The sequence below is a fragment of the Schistocerca cancellata genome, chromosome 10, assembly GCF_023864275.1.
Source record: "Schistocerca cancellata isolate TAMUIC-IGC-003103 chromosome 10, iqSchCanc2.1, whole genome shotgun sequence".
Taxonomy (NCBI): domain Eukaryota; kingdom Metazoa; phylum Arthropoda; class Insecta; order Orthoptera; family Acrididae; genus Schistocerca; species Schistocerca cancellata.
The window spans coordinates 69,840,111-69,858,757 of record NC_064635.1 but is presented as its reverse complement, the minus strand read 5'-3'; the positions used below and the strand labels follow the sequence as shown (position 1 = coordinate 69,858,757).

Here is an 18,647-nt window from a genome sequence, read left to right as displayed (position 1 = left end):
TTTGATGGGGTTCTTCTGTTAGCTACAGAGGACGCTGCTCCCCGGGTTGATTCCTGCTTCATTATGCCATAATGTACTGTGGCTTCTGCATGTCAGTCAGTGGAGGACCTCCAGTACCGAAGACATGGCACAGTGGCACTCATATTGGCCGGGTATAGGTGGGGACATTACTTGGCTTATCACCATTTGCGTCCATTGTGTTCAGCAACAGGTGTCACCACACGCATCTCTTTCTCGCTGGCCAATGCTGCAGCTCCTGTCAATTTTGTTGGGTCCTTCCTAAATCGGTATTGGCTCACTGTAGAGGACACTTATTACAAATCTCTCTACATGCCACACTGTCTGTCCGCATCCATGGCGACCACTATTTCAGCCCTGTCTAAGATTTCTGCCTACTGTGGTTAGCATGTATACTTCTGTGCCTAGTGTTTTTACTTAAGTGGTTTCCCCACCCCTGGGAGGGAGGAGTGATGTACCTTCACTCATGACGTGCACGACTTCAGAGATCAAGTTTCCATACAGTTCACAGGCCCACTTATAGAGGCCACCTGGGTTGGTATTATTTAAGTGATAGCAAACGAGTGCTCGGCCTATTCTGTAACCTGATCACTGTTGTACAGTCAATGTGTTCAGTGCTATGCACAACCTGTACTTCACTGTATCTTATGTGTTTCTATAAAGTATTATGTTCCACAAATAGTGCTTGTTCTTGCTATAGCAGAGGGGCTATGACATTTTTGTGTGATCAATACACATTGTGTGATGTAATATATACGAGTCAGAGAAAAGAAGAATGAACCACGAAAGCCAGGAACAGAAATAATTGGTGGAGGAATGTAGAAAACATAGCAACAACTAAGAAGAAGAAGAAAAGAAGAAGTAGTATATATGTGTATTTTAACTTTGGAAACATTGTGATAAACAAATGATGAGTAACCCTGTTTTTATTTTACAAACTGTGTTTTTCTTTGTTATGTTTTCCGGTATGCGCAATGAACACATTTCGTGAGTGTTATGTGTGGGTCTGAGGAGTATATCGCTATTAATGAGACACTGTACACAAAGATGTAACAACAGATGTCACAGAACTTCAGCTTCTTCAGGATGAGTGTGACAACAAAGGCGACAGCAGGCAATGTGACAATGACGACTCAGTTTAGCTTTTCACATTTTAAGCATACTGGAAAGACAATTATAAAGAATTTTAAGATTCGTAAAAAGAAATTTTTTTAATTTGGACAATTTTTTTCACTTGATATCTTAGCTCATGTGAATTTAATAAATTTTATGTATTAATTTCAATTTAATGTCTTTCATTTTATCATACTATCTTTTCATTTATGTTATCGGATTCATGATTCCTATTCCTCATTTAACTTGAATTTTGTTTTGCTTAAAATCCCTTCTTTCGTTTAAATCTTCATCTGCATTATTTTATTATTTTGTCCACAGTGAAATAGGAATGTAGGCTATGTTTTAAATGTTTGTATGATGATTATCATCCAAAAAAGTGTATATCTTCTAATAAAATATGAATGTTTGGCACTACTCTACAGTCAATATTAATAGATTTTTTAAAACTGATATATCGCCATTATCAAGTATTTAAATATTATAATAGACAAATATAATTAAATTCACATTGATGAAAATTCTGAATGGAAAAAGAAAGATATAAAGAAACAATGAGAACAAATGAATAATTTCATACAGTGATTAAAATGATCTGGCAAAGGAATATGAATTTAAAAAAAAATTACATTTAAACCAGTTATCTGAATAAAAATAATTAATTTAGCTGAAGAGGTTCGAACCCATGACTCTGCATGTGAAGATCTCACGCAAAAAATGTCTAAGATGCTTGTTTTTTAACACTATCAAGGGTCACACAAAATTCAAAAAAAAAGTTTTTTTTTCAATTACTTGCAAAAAAGGGGCCACCAGAATGAATGGCTGCATGGTGTGATACCTGGCATCTTAATCTGTATTATTGTGTACACAGTTTTAAAAAATCAATTCCCACCACAGGGTCCTCTTCTCGTTAGAGGTGTCCAGACTTTTCCCCATATCCCACACAATTACATTGCACTCACCCGCCGTAGGCTGTGATGTACCTCTTCAGCTTCTCTGCGGTGTCTTCCAACAGAGACGGCCCCAAGCGGAATGTCGCTCCCCGGAAGAGGTCCGGAAGCTGCGGAAGTGGAGGGAGGTCAGTGTCCGATGGCGTGCCCGAACCATCGTCGTCGACATCTGTGTCTGCGTTGTAAACGTCGTCCTCTGCTGTGGAGGAGGAAGGGGGAGGCCGCATCCTCTTTTGCTGCTCACCCCCACCTTGCTTTGCTGCCACTGGTGATCTGCAGAAAACCGTGCAGGTCAGGTTGATGCCGATGCAGCCTTGTCTGGGTCCACTGACAACAACTGAGAAAAATGAAGATGAACTATTTGCAGCAAAAGCATCCAATAGCCCTCCCTGTTCATCCTGTCACTCAATCCAAACAGACTGCTCAAATAAACACCCACTTTCAAATAATATGAGGGCCATTACAAAAGTCATGGCTACTATTTTTTGTCTTGAATATTATAAAAAATTAAAAAATTGTGAAACATGCAAATGGAAGCTCAGTTCACAGGTAAACATTACATGTAGGGAGATAGATGAACACACACACTGCCATAAAGATACAGCATGACAAAAAAGACAAAACATATTTTGTACTTATATGGATACGGTATCTGTTCTTTCGGACATGTCCAAAAGAACAGACACCATATCCATATAAATACATAGTTCTGGCAATTTTTTTTTTTTTTTTTTTTTTTTTTTTTTTTTTGTTTAAGGGTGCTCAACTACTGAGGTCATTAGCGCCCAGTCACAATTGTTAGAGCACACAGAATCTATTAAAACTCAAAGGGGGGGGGGGGGGGGGGGGGACACCAGAAAGTTCTTACAAAGATGCAGATAAAATAAGTGAAAGAGTTAGATGTCTTTGGACAAGCCAGTCAAAGTAATGAAACGAAGAACACGAGCAGCTGCTTGAGTGTCATCAGCTAAAATATCCTGTAAAGTAGATGGCAGAGACAGGACAACACGAGATTGACTAAAACGGGGACACGACAATAAAACATGCCGCACTGTTAATGCATGACCACAAGGACACTGCGGGGCTGGGTCACCGGAGAGCAGGTAGCGGTAGCTAAACCGGCAATGCCCAATCCGCAACCTGGTCAGAAGGACCTCTTCTCGCCGAGATGGTCGGGAGGAGGTTGTCCAAGCAGTTGGGAACGGTTTTACTGCCCGGAGCTTGTTTCCTTGAAGTGATGACCAAGTATCCCACCACAAGGACACAAGCCTCTTACAAACAACCCCACTAATGTCAGATGACGGGACACAATGGGAGGCTGGCCGAGGCAGGAGGACTGCAGCCTTGGCTGCAGCATCAGCAGCCTCATTCCCAGGCACTCCTACATGGCCGGGAACCCACAGAAAGCTGACAGGAGAGCCATCATCAGCAAAAGAATGGAGGGACTGCTGGATCCGTTGCACCAAGGGATGGACCGGATATGGAGCTCCAAGGCTCTGAAGAGCACTGAGTGAATCAGAGCAGAGTACATACGATGAATGGCGGTGGCGGTGGGCATACTGAACGGCCTGATGGAGAGCAAAAAGCTCGGCCATAAAGCTGGAACACTGGTCGAGGAGCCGGTATTAAAAGGTGACGGCCCCGACAACAAAGGCACAGCCGACACCATCGTCGGTTTTGGAGCCATCAGTGTAAATAAAGGTGTGACTGGCAAATCACGCACGAAGTTCGACAAACCGTAAGCAATACACTGCAGCCGGAGTACCCTCCTTCGGGAGCGAGCTGAGGTCGAGATAAATATGAAACAGAGCCTGGAGCCAAGGTGGTGTCGAGCTGTCACCCTCTCTGAAGGTGGTAGGGAGGGCAAAATCCAAATGTCGAAGCAGGCGACGAAAGCGGACCCCAGGGGGCAGCAGGGCAGACACATACAACCCATACTGACGGTCGAGAGAATCGGCGAAGAAGGACTGATAAGAGTGGTGGTCGGGCATTGACAACAGCCGGCAGGCATACCGACAAAGCAGTACGTCGCGCCGGTAGGTCAATCTGTAATTTCTTTGATTCTCAACTCATAAGGGCTGAAGGAAGAAAATGGTGTACACAACATATATATGAGTACGAATATTGTTCGAACTAGATAACTGCACCTATTGCAGCAGCCATTTTAAGGACCTCGAAATTATTACACTCACTTCTCAATATATTTATTCCTTAATATTTTTGTTGTTTACAATAAAAACCAGTTTCAACTTGGACTAGAAGGCAGAAATAATTTTCAAGTACACTTATATAATTACAATCCGGTCACTTACAAGACTGTAACTGACTAATTACTTCAATTCAAGAATTTTTCTATGGTACAGATGAAGTTGTTAAGGAGAAAAGGACTTCAACCCACATTTTAAAAACACTTCTAGTCTATATTTTTTCCACGGACAGGTTGTCATGGAATTTTTACAGCTTCATGATTCACTCACTTCCGTGGTAAACTTACACTAAAGGTAAGACTTTCCTCTTGGGTGTTTTATTTGTAAATATCTATTTGTGGATATCCATTTGTGAATATCACTATCATTCTGCAACTTCATGGATTGTTGCCAACAAATTTCATAAACGGATAAATGTTTTGCGAATCTGAGGTTAATATTCCCAATTGCTCAAAAAACTGCCTGCAATGTGTAAACTCCACACTGCTTGTTACTTTTTTTTTTGGTGAATGTACACTTCTAGTGAGAAGTTACTCAGAACATCATTTCATTGCAATCATTGATGAAAAGTACACAAAATATGATAACCTACTAATTTTCACATCCTCAAAGTTGACAATTACTCTTACAGCAAAAAAGGAGATGAATCTGAATGTTTTTATATTGTCTCTTATATGGTTTTTCCACTTTAAGTTTTCATCTATTGGTGCACACCAGTTAACAAGTTTAGGAACAATGTGTTTGTTGTAATCCTACACAGTGAGTGCACATAATTAAGCAGCGTGCGCCTCTACGGCCAGCATAAAGGAGTCACCTAGTGTTGGCACACATGGGTAGGAAGCACTGCGCCATGAGCAAAACAGCCTTATACAAGCCAGCTGTCTGGGCTCTCGGCCACTCAAATGTTTATGTGATGATTGCATGCTCACCTATTAGACTATGCTTTAATGGTAAATGGTATTCCGTGTCTTGCATATCTATTTGCGTGGAAGTGGAATAAAGTTTGGCTGATGTGAATTCTGATATTATGTTGTACAATATTACAATACTGTTAATCCAGCATCCAACAGTCCATGATGTTCAATAATCTGGCATCACCTTATACATACTGAATATTTCAGACATGTTCAGTGGAATACAGATGTGCTCGGTAGTGGCCAACAATTTCGTGTTGTATAGCGTCAGGAATAGTTTCAGTCACCTGTCCAACAGCTTCTGTCATTCACCAATTGTCTACAGCAATTAAAAAGTGGCTTTTAAAGTGAAGTCATGATTGGCACTATTCTGTACCACAATTACAGTAACACTGCCTATTGTTGCAGAAAAGTCTTCTCAAGCAAGCACCTCTCAAAACAAAGTGGAAGTAATACATAAACATATTATGTTTATGATAAAATGAAAACCTGACATCATTAATCGGACTGAGAAGAAGTTGAGAACAGAAATAAGATTACACAAGAGCATAATGTTGGTTTGCCAACAATCTATGCTAAAAAAGAGGTCATCTTCATGGAATTTGGAAGCTTGACATAGGTGGAGAGTTACAATCAGCAGATCAAAATGCAGTTGAAGAATACAAAGAAATGTCTTGCAATTTGGATAAACATTATAACTTAACTGTTAGTCAAAAATACAATGTCAACGAAACAGACCTACTTTCGTGTTGTTTGCCTAGTTCAACTTTGATATGTAAATATGAAAAGTGCACCAAAGATTAAAAAAAAACAAGGGTCAGTTGACTGTTTCATTGTGCTCAAATGCCCCAGGTGATCACATGTTCACTCCTCATGCTATTGGCAAGTACAAAGCTAACAGGTTTTAAAGGTATTTTAAGTTTTCCTGTGATTTGTAGAGCTCACTCCAATGCTGCGGATGGTTTCAGAACTGTTTGCAAGAACTGGTTTTTCCATAATTTTATGCCTACTGCAAGAGACAACTAAAAAAAAAAAAAAAAAAAAACTTGGTTTGCCTGAACGCATAGGGTTGTACTGCTGCTGGATAACTGTACACTCCACCCTCCAGCGTCTGAATTGATTTCAGAGAATATATTCACCACTTACCTTTTAGCACACATTACGTTCAGCCAATGAATGAGGGAGTAATTACAAATTTCAAATATTTTTACACAGCTCCTTTTCTTCAAGAATTTATTAATTCAAGTTGTTCAGTGGAGAATTTAAAAAAAAATAACATTAAGGATGCCCTTTTTGGAACTATTTTGGCATGGAATAAACTTAAGCCTGCTACTCTTTGGAATTTTTGGCGAAAACTCAGGCCAAAAGATGAAAAGAAAAGAAACAGACTCCACCTGGAAATGATGCTGTTGTTCAACTGTTAAATGGTGCTCAAATTGAAATAAGAAATTTGCTGAGAGGTGAAGTTTTTGGACTGGACAGCCACTGACAGTAAAGACCCTATAATTGCAGAAGTATCAGATCAACTGATGGTAGAAACTGTGATACGGTCTCAACACAAACTACAACCACCAAATATTGAATCCGATGAAGCAGAGTAGGCTGACTCAACACCTTTTCCTACCTGGAATGAAGCAGGTACCATTCTTGGTAGAACACGTAAATCTCAAATATTCTAATGCAGCTTTGTGCATTGTATTTATTAAATAGGAACTGAACCACATACTTCTTTCTCTAATGGAATATATTGTATGGTATTGAATAAGGGCTGAAGGAATGAGTCAAAATTTGTAGCAAGGTCAGGATTCAAATACAGCTCTCCTGCTCACTAGGCAGACACATTAACAACTATGTCATCCTGGCATTAAGGGGCAAACACATCAGCACATAAATGAATTTTAATTCATTGCTTCGGCCTCTACTCATCATTATAGATAAAGTTGAGACTTAACATGTCCCTGAAACATACAATTTATCTGATTAAGAATATACTGTGATTGGACCAATTCAGAGTAGAGTTATGTGCTCTGATGCAAAGGTATTCAACTATACGTAACTAACATAAAGCACAAAACTGGTAACCTCAAGCAATTCAAAAGGAAATTATTGACATACCTCATTAACCATTCTTTCTACAAATAATCTACATCCCCTGATTCAAGGGTTGAAAAGTTCTTTCAGCTACTGGGCCAGGAGTGTTGACTGTAAAACTCCCTGACAAGCAGTAATGTTCTGTACACTGGATTGTGTGTTCCCAGATGCAGGCAACTATTTTCTTTATAAATACCTTCGTAATCAAGTAAATGTCAAGCTGCTATTACAAGATAAATATCAGCTATTTAGCACAATTGTAGCACCTTTCTCTCAAATTTAATTGATTAAATTTAAATGATACAAGCACGAATGGAACTAAATAGTATAGTGACAAAACTCTACAAGGAAGCAGAAATCGACAGTTATATATACTGTGGGATAAAAGCTTGTGGGCATATGTGTGGATGCCAATAATAATAATTGCTTTGTGGATAAAAGTCAAAATTTTGATCACAGCCTATTTCCATTACAAACAATTGTGATGATGATAATAATTCAAGTTGGAAAGTCTCTATATTGCACCTGATGTGTTGCTACAGTCAGCAAGGGCTAAATATGGTGACAAAGGCATCATCCTGGTTTTCTGCACAGTGACACATACACCATCCTTCCATCATTCCTGCAGCTGCCTTTTGTACAAGTGGTTTTCCTGTTTTGTTTACAGTAACAGAAGTTATTTACCAAAATCTGACACACCACAACATAAAGGCTGTCCTACAATACACTGTCTATATTGTGAGGCAAAAATTAACAATGGGAAATCCAGGATGGAATGCAACAACATTATGAAAAGGATAGTTGCTACTGACCATATGGCAGAGATGCTGAGTCTCAGATAGGCACAACAAAAAGACTGTCAGAAAATGAACTTTCAGCCAACAAGGCCTCCATTGCAGATAGAACACACACACACACACACACACACACACACACACACACACGCGCGAGTGTAGTCTCTGGCTGCTGAGGCTGTAGTCTGGTCGCGTGTGTGTGAGGGGAAGGGGGGGGGGAGACAGTACACACACACACACACACACACACACACACGCGCGAGTGTAGTCTCTGGCTGCTGAGGCTGTAGTCTGGTCGCGTGTGTGTGAGGGGAAAGGGGGGGGGGGGGGGGGGAGACAGTCAGGGACGGGCAGACGTGCGTGCATGCCACCTCCGATGAAGGCCTTGTTGGCCGAAAGCTAATTTTCTGACAATCTCTTTGTTGCGCCTATCTGTGACTCAGCACCTCCGTTATATGGTGAGTAGCAAGTATCCTTTTCATAATATTGTCCATTCATATTTGTTGATCACATGAGACAGAAATAACATCTGATATAAAATCAAGAGATACTAACAACAATTCTCTTTAAAATATTTAAAAGTATATAATGCAATATAATATATAATGTATGCCCATATTAACATGATGTAACATTATGGTCATTTTGTGTAATTTTGAGAAATTAAATGTACAACGAACATTTAAGAATATGTAAGACATGACAACCATTTGTAAAATGACTTATCCGACTTCCTACAGCTGAAGAAATATTTTGCCAAAAATTTAAGACAACATGTTTCAGTAATCACGACTGGAAGTCTTAATTAAGGAATGCACCAAGAATATGACAGACTATGTTGCATTAAAATGTGGTCATGTTTGACCTCTACATTATTAATCTGTCAAATGTGTACAGTACCATGAGGTCCAGGTCAGACCAGGTGCACGCCTACCATTGGAGTGCCAACATATTGAATGGGTTATGTGGGTTACAATATTTTAATACCCTGTGGATATAGATAGCTTCTACACTTGACTTTTCTTTTGTTAATGTATGCCCAGATGCATTCCACATCTCTGACAGTTCCACCTCTCGACAGGCTCTACAGAACGTGACAAACGAACAAATGGAAAGGTTACGCCTCGGCACAGTGCGAGCTGCTGGGAAAGAAGATGGCCTCGGGGACTGTACTCGATGTTCCTTACATTAACTGTGTGACATTCTCACCTACCTAGCTCGTTTGGTTCCGTCACCACCCAGGGGTGCGAAAAGGCTTGGCCTCTTGTTGTTTGGCTGCGGTGTGCTCACTTTGTCTGTTCTGGAAACGTGAGCAAAATGATTAACAGAGCACACATACACAATATTCTGCAAACACAAAGCAGTCCTGGCAGCTCACCTCTCTGCATTATCACCTTCGTCAGTAGACTCCTCAGATTGCGAAGGGGACGTCACACGTGCCGTGCGTTGGTCCTTGCTGAGCTCCACACTGAAAAAAAGGCGTCGCTGGAATCTTTTCGACACTACATTGTGATATCTATCTACAATGGTAGGGAGGAAAATAATTTTGCACAAAAAAGACCACAACTGCGATTCGAAATGTGGGGAAAGTATATCTCTGGGCCCTTCCTTTGCTGCTTTCTGAACCACCATTTGGATTAGTTGACATTACCACATCAACTCTTAAATTAACTACATCTTCTGCAACCAGACTAAAATTTGATTCCTTCTGTAGGAGTCGGTGTTCTGACCTTTAGTCCGCAAACTGGTTCACGGCAGCTCTCGACACTAGTCTGTTCTGTGAGAACCTCGTCGTACCTGCCAAACTTTGTCACCCTGAATCTACTTGAATTTGCTTACTCCAGTCAAGTCAATGTTCCCAACCCTATTGAAACCAAAATAGGCACCAGTTGTTAAGTGGTTTAATTCAAAATATCCCTTTTCTCTCTTCAAAAGATACCTTCAGAAATATCTCAGTGGACAGAAAGTAGTGACCCCACGGTTTGGCCATCTAGATCAATGTGACTTGTATCTCTGTGTGAGCCACCTATGAGTTCCCCCTCTCCAAAATTATCAAATGGATTTTTCATGCAAAATTTTAAAAGTTACCGTATTTACTCAAATCTAAGCCGCACTTTTTTCCGGTTTTCGTAACCCAAAAAACAGCCTGCGGCTTAGAATCGAGTGCAAAGCAAGCGGAAGTTATGAATAATGTTGGTACGTGCCGCCACAACTAACTTCTGCCGTCGAATATATGTAGCGCTACGCAGGCATGCTTTGTAGGCACAAAGATAAATACTGGCACCAAAACCTCTGCGTCAGTAAATAATTTTTTTTTTAAAAAAGTGGAAGACGAGCTTTTTTTCTCCGACGCGAGTTTCGACCACTGCATTTTCATACATTATCCAACGAAATAAATACAAATTCCGTATTGTTCATCTTTGAATGTAGCACAATTTCAGCGTACTACGAAAATCTGACTGGCAAGACTGTTTGAGATGTTTGTCAATATGGCCAACTCTACGTTCTGAATTTTTTCCTATCTGTGAGAAGAGATGGTTGCTAATAGGAACCTGATGAAATTTGAATCACATACAGTATTCTCTTCACCATAAGAATAATACGAATATAAACATTTTGCCATGTATTATTTCGTGTTTGCTGCTATCTCATTTAAATCCTGTCTGCCTAATAAACTACAAAAATAGAGTGAGACAACAGCAAACACAGAAGAATATACGTATCGTGTCATGTTTATATTCGTATTATTCTTATGCCTAATAGTGATACAGTCAGAAATGAAGCACGGCAAGTGACTAGATTTTTAAATCTAAGATGACTCCAATTTCTGTGCAGAATTTGATGTAATAAAGAAGCGGCCGCAAAGATTTTCAAACGGAGAAAAATTTTCGCTTAACTCTCGTTCAGAACGTGTTCTATCATACGCAGACTATTATTTGATTCTTGTTGATCATTATCAAAGAAAGCAGCAGTGTAAGTAATGTCTCTTGCCATTGTTTCGCTAATGAGACGATTCCTCTCTCATTGCACGCGGCGGTAGCGCGCACAAAAGCAAGCCATGCCGCGAGCCGCGACAGGCCGTAAACACACACTATCAGAATGCGACAAACAATGCGTGACACAGTGCAGTAATGGATTTTCAGCTCAAGAGTGACGCAAACACCTATAACAATGAAAACGGCACTTATCAGATCAAAGCAAAATAAGCAATCGATTCAAACCAGACGAAGCACGTGAAAAAGGAAGGGTACCCGTATAAATACGGACGGAGTGCCTGACGCATAGCAATGGCTACCTGGTAAAGCTTAACTGCTAAGCTTACGACTCAAACCAAACTACTGTAGCTGTATCGTAATTCATTTGACCTAAATTGTGTCTCATATTACAATGGACCAACTTTGTTTCGATTTGGAGGTGCGGCCTAAAACTTTTCTCTCCCCTCGAATTTCAAGTCTCAAATTTCAGGTGCGGCTTAGATTCGGGAAATTTTTTTTCCCTTTATTTCGAGTCTCATTTTTCAGGTGCGGCTTAGATTCGAGTAAATACGGTATTCTCCATTCAATGTACCTTAGTTGCAAAAGAAGCCACATACTGATTGGCTTCTTTTTTCAGTCTTAATGCAAACACTACAAATGGAGCTGAATAGTAAAGTGATTGACCAAACATTGCTTACATCGACTATTGCTCCAGGGATCTGGATCCCATCTACTCTTCTGGTAAGTAGTGTCTCATCACTCTGCCAGCTAAAGTTGTGTTTGAGACGACACTTGTGGCCAGAAATACAGATTGCCAATCACATAACTATACAACAATTATGACATAACTCACAACATTCTCCAGAAACATTACAAAAAGAAAAAGACATCCCTTCTGTATGTGGTCAACATGAACCAATCAGTAGTGACAAATAATTGCGCTTCCCCCATATACAATAAAAAGTTAAAAATTATGAAAATACTGAACCGTATTTTACAACACCAGAACTAACATGTCTTCGATCAAAAGTGGAATTTATAGAACAATTGGAAAATTATTTGTACATCTAGTAAGGAGAGCTGTGCAATTGGTCCATTTAAAATTGAGAGTAGCAGGAGATCCAAAAATCTGAGCTTCTCTAACGAAAAATTATCTGAGCAACATCCTGTGTGTGTTATACGAGCACATAATCAAATATAAACACCTTAGTTTCCAATTAAGAAGCAAAATTTTCCCCCTTTGTTAAATTAAATTTAACCACAACTTTATTTGCACATATTTGACAAAACTAGACAACTGTAACAGCATCGTCAACTTCACTTTTTAAATTTATGGTTTACTTTTGTGTAAAATATTTTTAATATGAATTCGTGAATATGGTAATTCAATGTTTTATCTAATACCCATGTCTGTTTTCCACTTATTTTAACTGCAGCTGTGACAATCAGCTTCCACCTCAGGGTAGGTGAAAACTATCAAATCCTGTTTGTAAAAACATAAAAATTCAAGCAAAGGATCAAGAAACTGTTTTTTCCTTTTGTTTTGTTAACATCACCAAAGGAGTCAATTGATTCTTCTAATACTATCTGAAACACTCTACAAACCCATCATTTTCCTCTTCAGTATCACTTTCTGGTCCCATCTGGTCCTTCTTATCCATGGCATATCTAGAACAAAATGCGAGAAACAATACAGCACATATTCTCACTAAATGTGAACTACAGTTAGGGAGGTAAGCAGTAGTTGTACATAAACATACATTTCTTACTTTGTCAACAATCTGTTGCTGTGAGATATCTTATACTACGTGTGTTCACTGAAAGTGACTAATTTTCTAATAAACAATATTTTTCTGTTACAGGGAAACAATAGAAGAAAAACATTAACCATTCTTTGCAATACAACTGTTCGCTAAGTTTCAGTTTCATTTTCACGAACCTTCTCCATGGCAGCCTTTTCCGCTGACTGTGACAGTCCTCTACCCACTCCTTACGAATAATTTTTCCGTGTCCTTTAACCTGGTTGAATTTTGGAGTGTTTGGGAATGCACACCTGTAAAAATTACAATAATACAAAAAACCATATGTGCACACAATTTAAATAGCACAGACAACTATAAAGACTGTACGAAGTCGTAGCATATTCCTCCTTATATACATCACACGGCAACAGTATTTTAAAAGGACAGACAGAATTCACTAAACGAAATATTTAGGAATAAAGGAGATGACTCGTCTAAAGGCAGAAGTGCTGTGTTGTCAACAGATACACATACAAAAGATACAGAACTTCGCTTTCCTTTCTTTCGGAATGGAATTCATTTCTCACGCTGTAGGAGAAACACGCATACGTGTGAGGTGGCAGTACAGAACTAGCCGACATGTGTCGGGCAGGGATAATGCGAAAGGGGTGGTGTGCACGCATGCGAGCCCATACCTGTCCCCCCCCCCCCCCCTCCATGCACACACACGCTATTTGGTGGGGAGTGGGGGGACGGCGAGTTACGTTAGCCCCACCCAATACAGGTCAGCTAGTTGTGTGCTGCCATATCTCATGCCCTAGTCTGTGAAATCGAGTGCTCAGCCATCTGCCACGTGCCCCACCCCTAGCCAGCCCGAGGACAGCTCTCCACTCTGCCACGAGCCGCCAGACTCTTCCCCCCAACCCCCGTCCCACCTCTCTCCGTCGTTCACCCCAACCCACATGGCACCGCCACCTCACCCCAGCACACTAACTGTGGGCCAGGAAACAGCTGGCAGCTGACTGAGCACAATATAGGGAGACAGGCGTGTGCGTGTGTGTTTATCCTACAGCTTCGGAAAGGAATTCCATTCCAAAAGCTAGTAAAGTAAAGCTCCGCTCCTTTTGCACGTGTATCTGTCAACGACGCAGTGCTTTTGCCTTTATTCCTAAATAATTCATTATTCTGAACCAGAAGTTTCTATACATTATTAGCATTCACTATAAGATGGAAGAAGACTACCGGTGAAAAAGAGGATCAAGTTACACACTCAAACATTACACAGCACACATAAATGTGTACTTTCTCCCCGCCCCTCCCCCCTATCGTTGCTGAATGTACACGAACATTTAACATCAAAAAGCAACTAAATTTACGAATATCATCATGTGCTTTAGTCCAAACCATTCACATATCACCAAGACTTTATTTAGATATACTGTATCCCTAGAACCCAAAGGTTCATCAACAGAAACAGTTACATACGCTACCAGTCCATACAGCTTTGGATAACATTACTTAATTAATTGCCAAAACATATGATTGAGTATGCTCCAGTGCAGAAATTCTATACCATTAACTTTGTAAACACGAATCAGTGCAATAATAATGCAGTTCTGTCATCCCACCACTTCTACATTATTAAATTCAAAGTCAAATTTGCAACCACAAAATAATGCTTAACCTTTAAGACATTAGTCCTAGTTAATACCAGTTACAGAAACAACATAAAATATTCCATTGTAAATCTGTTCGTAAACAGTAGGACACCACCAGTGAACATAACAAACTTGAGTCAAGACAGAAGGTACGTGGTGTTCCATAATTGTATCCCCAGCTTCCTTACCCATTTGCAGTTGCAACATGAGAATGATTATTTTTATACATATCTGTATTAGGCCAAATGTCTCAAATTTTGCTATTACAGCCATTAATTATGCCACATGTAAATTAGAAGAATGAATACATTCCTCATTCATACTGGAATGTGTACACAATGAATCCGTGGGCTACAACTCTGGGATGCAGAGCGTATTTCTCGTAGTGACACACAGCAAGCATTTGTACTACTTATTAAAGCAAACATCTTAAACCCCGATCCATCAGATTTTGTGAATGTGATTGATTAATAGTGTGCTCCCGGGTGTCCTGCCAAATTGTTGTTTCCATTTATGCACATTTCGACAATCGATGTAACTGTCTTCTTCAGGTGCTGCAAGTTTTGCCATTACGTGTACTTGCTGTCCGGGCTCTGACTGGACTGTCAGCTGTTGTCAGTCCCGTGCCAATGTTTCTAGCCGAGTTAAATTCCTGAAAGCCACTACGCACTTTGATGCTTTTTCGTTTTCAGAGCTCACATTCATATTTCATTAAATGAAAATTCTCTCAGTCTTTTCAAAATCTGACGGATGTCGTGGCTCGCAAGGTTTTAATAAACTGAGTGGCGGACCTAAACATTATTTAAACTGAAACCGCCATCCCTGTTTATTAGGTTTTCTGATATCTTTATTTCTACAGACTTCTTAATTACAGTGACCCATAAAATTGGCATTTGCATCACAATACTGGTCTCATCGTATTGCATTTTACGATTATAATCGAGGCAATACTCAGCAACAGCAGATTTGTCTGGTTATTTTAATTGGTTGTGTCACTGGCGTTCCTCGCATCTTTCCTCACCTGTTCTGATAGTCTGCCTCCAGTAAGACGCGCCATATTCATACAGAATGCAGTGCATACCCTGCTTTCGGAGACTCACATCTTCTGTAACATTACAAAGTATACTTTTCATTTTATACGAAGGGAGTGAATACACTGGATTTGATGTTTTTGTGGTGCCAAATACCTTTCCTTGAAGTGTTAGTTAAGGGAGGAACAAACGACTCTCTGGGTTACAATGTATGCAGGAAACCTATTCACACTGACCTCTATCGCCATGCCTCAAGCTGTCACCATCCTTCACAAAGAAATTCACTTCTAAAGGCTCCAGTCTGTATAGCTAAAACACTTTCAAACAAGGCAGCCCTGCTGAAGAATTAGAAAACCTACGAATAGTGTTTCAAAGGAATGGATACTCACATCATCAAACTGAACGGGTGATGCAGTCAAAATCGAGAATATTTGAAAAAGAAGTTGACACCAATGGAAAGCCGAAACCATTATTGTGGTGCAAATGCAGACGGCAGAATTAAGGAGTCTATCAAAATAAGGATGTCCTAACAAATAGGTAAAGACGTTCCAATTTAAATAACACTTGGTGCTCGGTTATCAATTTATTAAAATCTTGCTGGCCATCACACCTGTTACAGTGGGAAAACGCTGATGGAATTTGTGCTTCACAGAATATCAGTGCGAGCATGAAGAGAGCATCTAACGGGCTAGGGAACATTGGGAATTGAAATCGGCTGTGGTGTGCTGCATTCCTGACTTTTTACCGGATTTCCTCATTAAAAATACACTTTTTCCTGAATGAGAAGTACATTTTTTCCGTGTTAAGTAGCAATATACTTTCCCTTGGAGCTGTAAAACTTATCAATACTTTAAATGGTGGAACTTTTATACACCAACATAAAATTTCCTGGAACTTTAAGAAACGAAAGTCAGCAAAAAAACAATATTTTTTGGAAAGAAAGAGCTGCATGTTTTTGCATTACAAAAGTATAAACAGGAATTCCATCAAATATGGCAACAAGAATTCCACCAGATACAGCACAGTAGCTTCCAAAGCACTGAAATCGAGATTGCAAATGCTTTTGTCAGCCAGTCACAGCTCATGTCACATGATCTTGCCAGCCAATGACAGCAGATGTTCAGAGCATTGGACACGTGATGTAGTCAGCCAATAGCAACATCATTGTTAAGTAGTGCAAAAACACACAAATAGGAAAAATTAATGGTTCAAATTAATATACATACAGCACAGCTACATGAAAAGCTAAGCTTTCACATATAATATTGGTCATCAAAAAACTTTTGCTGGCTTCCCCCCCACCCCAAGTGTATGATTAGGCAAGGACCTACAAACATAGCTTACATTGCAGCAGCCGAATGTTTCTGAGAAACATGGGTTACCTCAAATCCTGGATTTTAACTGGATTTCCCAAATGTCTCAGGGCGTATGCTCCCTGTATATATAGTGGCACATGACATACAATAGTTCACAGTCAGGTCAAAGACCGGGCAGTGACTACATGCGATAGCAAAACTTGCAGCATCTGAAGGAGACAGCTGTGACGGTCGTTGAAATATAGTACATAAATGGAAACAACAATTTGGCAGAACAACCCGAAGCACACCATTAGCCTTAAACTTTAACAAAAGTGGGAATTCGATGGGTCATCGTCTCTGGTCTTACACGAGATGTGTGCAGCCGGGGCCCCAGTCGGGGCGGTACTTGGCTCCCATCTGCAGCGCGGCCTCCCGCAAGTTCGCCCTCAGTGGGTTCTGGTAGCCACTGATGACCAGCGTGACCCCGCTCAGCAGCCGGTGGAAGGGGACCGAGGCGCGCGCCTTCCTCCTGATGTCACTGGGGCCTGCCTGCTCTGCTGCCACAGGTCGCCTGCTGCCGGCTGCAGTTGGTGCCTCTGGAATTCGGCAGACACTGAGAAACTGATCAGGGGTGGAGGAACAGTGATACATTATATGATTATTGACTACAAACTACAAAACTACTGGTTCCAAAATAGATTGAGAACCCACTGAGAAGAATGGAACTATGTTGCAGATCTCCAATGTATGAGCAAGGATCTGAAAGCAAAGCACATAAATTCTTTTTCTACCCTGATACTGCAACTGGAATGTTGAAACTTCAATGACGATATAGTTTGAAGTTTGCACTACAGAGAGTATTTTGTTTTCATGTACAGCTCTAGTCACAGAAGCATCAACTATGAAACAGACTCGGTGCACCTGTTACTGTTGTCAACTTGTAACGAATGGCAAAGTGTAATTCGATAGATGTGGGCCAAAAGGCATAAGTCATGGGAAATTCACAGGGACATGCTGGGCATGTATGGGGACGATTGTACGGATTGTAGCAATGTCTCCAGTTTGTGTGCATTCTTCTGAGAGGGCCTTGTGAACCAGCTGATTTGATACACTCTGGGTGCCAGTAACAGCTGCAAGTCTGCAGAATGTCAGAGCCATTGAGGCAGCAATTTTGAATGACTGGTGTGTGCAAATGTGAACCTTATCACAGCAGTTCAACATTTCCTATGGTTTGGTGCATGGTATTGTCCATGAAATGCTGGAATTTCGTAAAGTTAGTGCTCACTGGGTGCCTAAGACAGACAACAACAAGGGCCAGCGAATGATGACAAACTTGGATCACTTAACACATTAAACCTGCAGAAGGGCACAACTTTCTGAAAGGAATCGTCACTGGTAGGAGTCCTGGGCATACCATGATGTGCCCGAAACAAATAGGCCTCTATGGAGTGGAAACACGCTGGTTCTCCAATACGAAAAAACTTCAAAATGACCGCTAGAAAAGTGCTTGTGACAGCATTCTGCGATATGTATGATGTGCTGTTGGTGGACTTTGCTGAATACAAAGCTGCAGTCTACATTAAAACTGTAAGTTGCTTTATGCCCTCCATGACAAATGCCCCTGTTCGTGAGAAAATTGCCAAATTTGAGTGGGAGGTGCTCCAGCATCCACCATACAGTCCGGATCTTGCACCCTCGGACTTTCTTCTGTTTGGTCTCGTGAAGAAATTCCTAGCTGGCCAACACTTTGTGACAGATGTGAAAGTGAAACCAGCAGTTCGCAGATGACTATACTCCAACCAAATGGATTTCTACAAACAGGGCATATTGAAACTGGTACCACGATGGAATAAATG

At 40.5% G+C, this 18,647-nt stretch overlaps 1 protein-coding gene across 2 annotated transcripts in view; it reads right to left on the bottom strand.

Moving 5' to 3' along the window:
* LOC126106366 (DNA repair protein XRCC1-like) overlaps positions 1-18,647 on the bottom strand; it is a 71,994-nt gene that overhangs the window by 30,844 nt on the left and 22,503 nt on the right. Inside the window, exons 7-12 of one of the 2 annotated variants that reach the window (XM_049912629.1) lie at positions 17,159-17,387; positions 13,002-13,115; positions 12,668-12,730; positions 9,466-9,555; positions 9,301-9,387; positions 2,094-2,354 (exon numbers count right to left, since the gene is read on the bottom strand). In XM_049912629.1, the coding sequence (XP_049768586.1) occupies positions 2,094-2,354; positions 9,301-9,387; positions 9,466-9,555; positions 12,668-12,730; positions 13,002-13,115; positions 17,159-17,387 (844 nt within the window). The remainder of the gene's footprint in view (positions 1-2,093; positions 2,355-9,300; positions 9,388-9,465; positions 9,556-12,667; positions 12,731-13,001; positions 13,116-17,158; positions 17,388-18,647) is intronic. The other variant, XM_049912630.1, reaches the window with a different exon arrangement.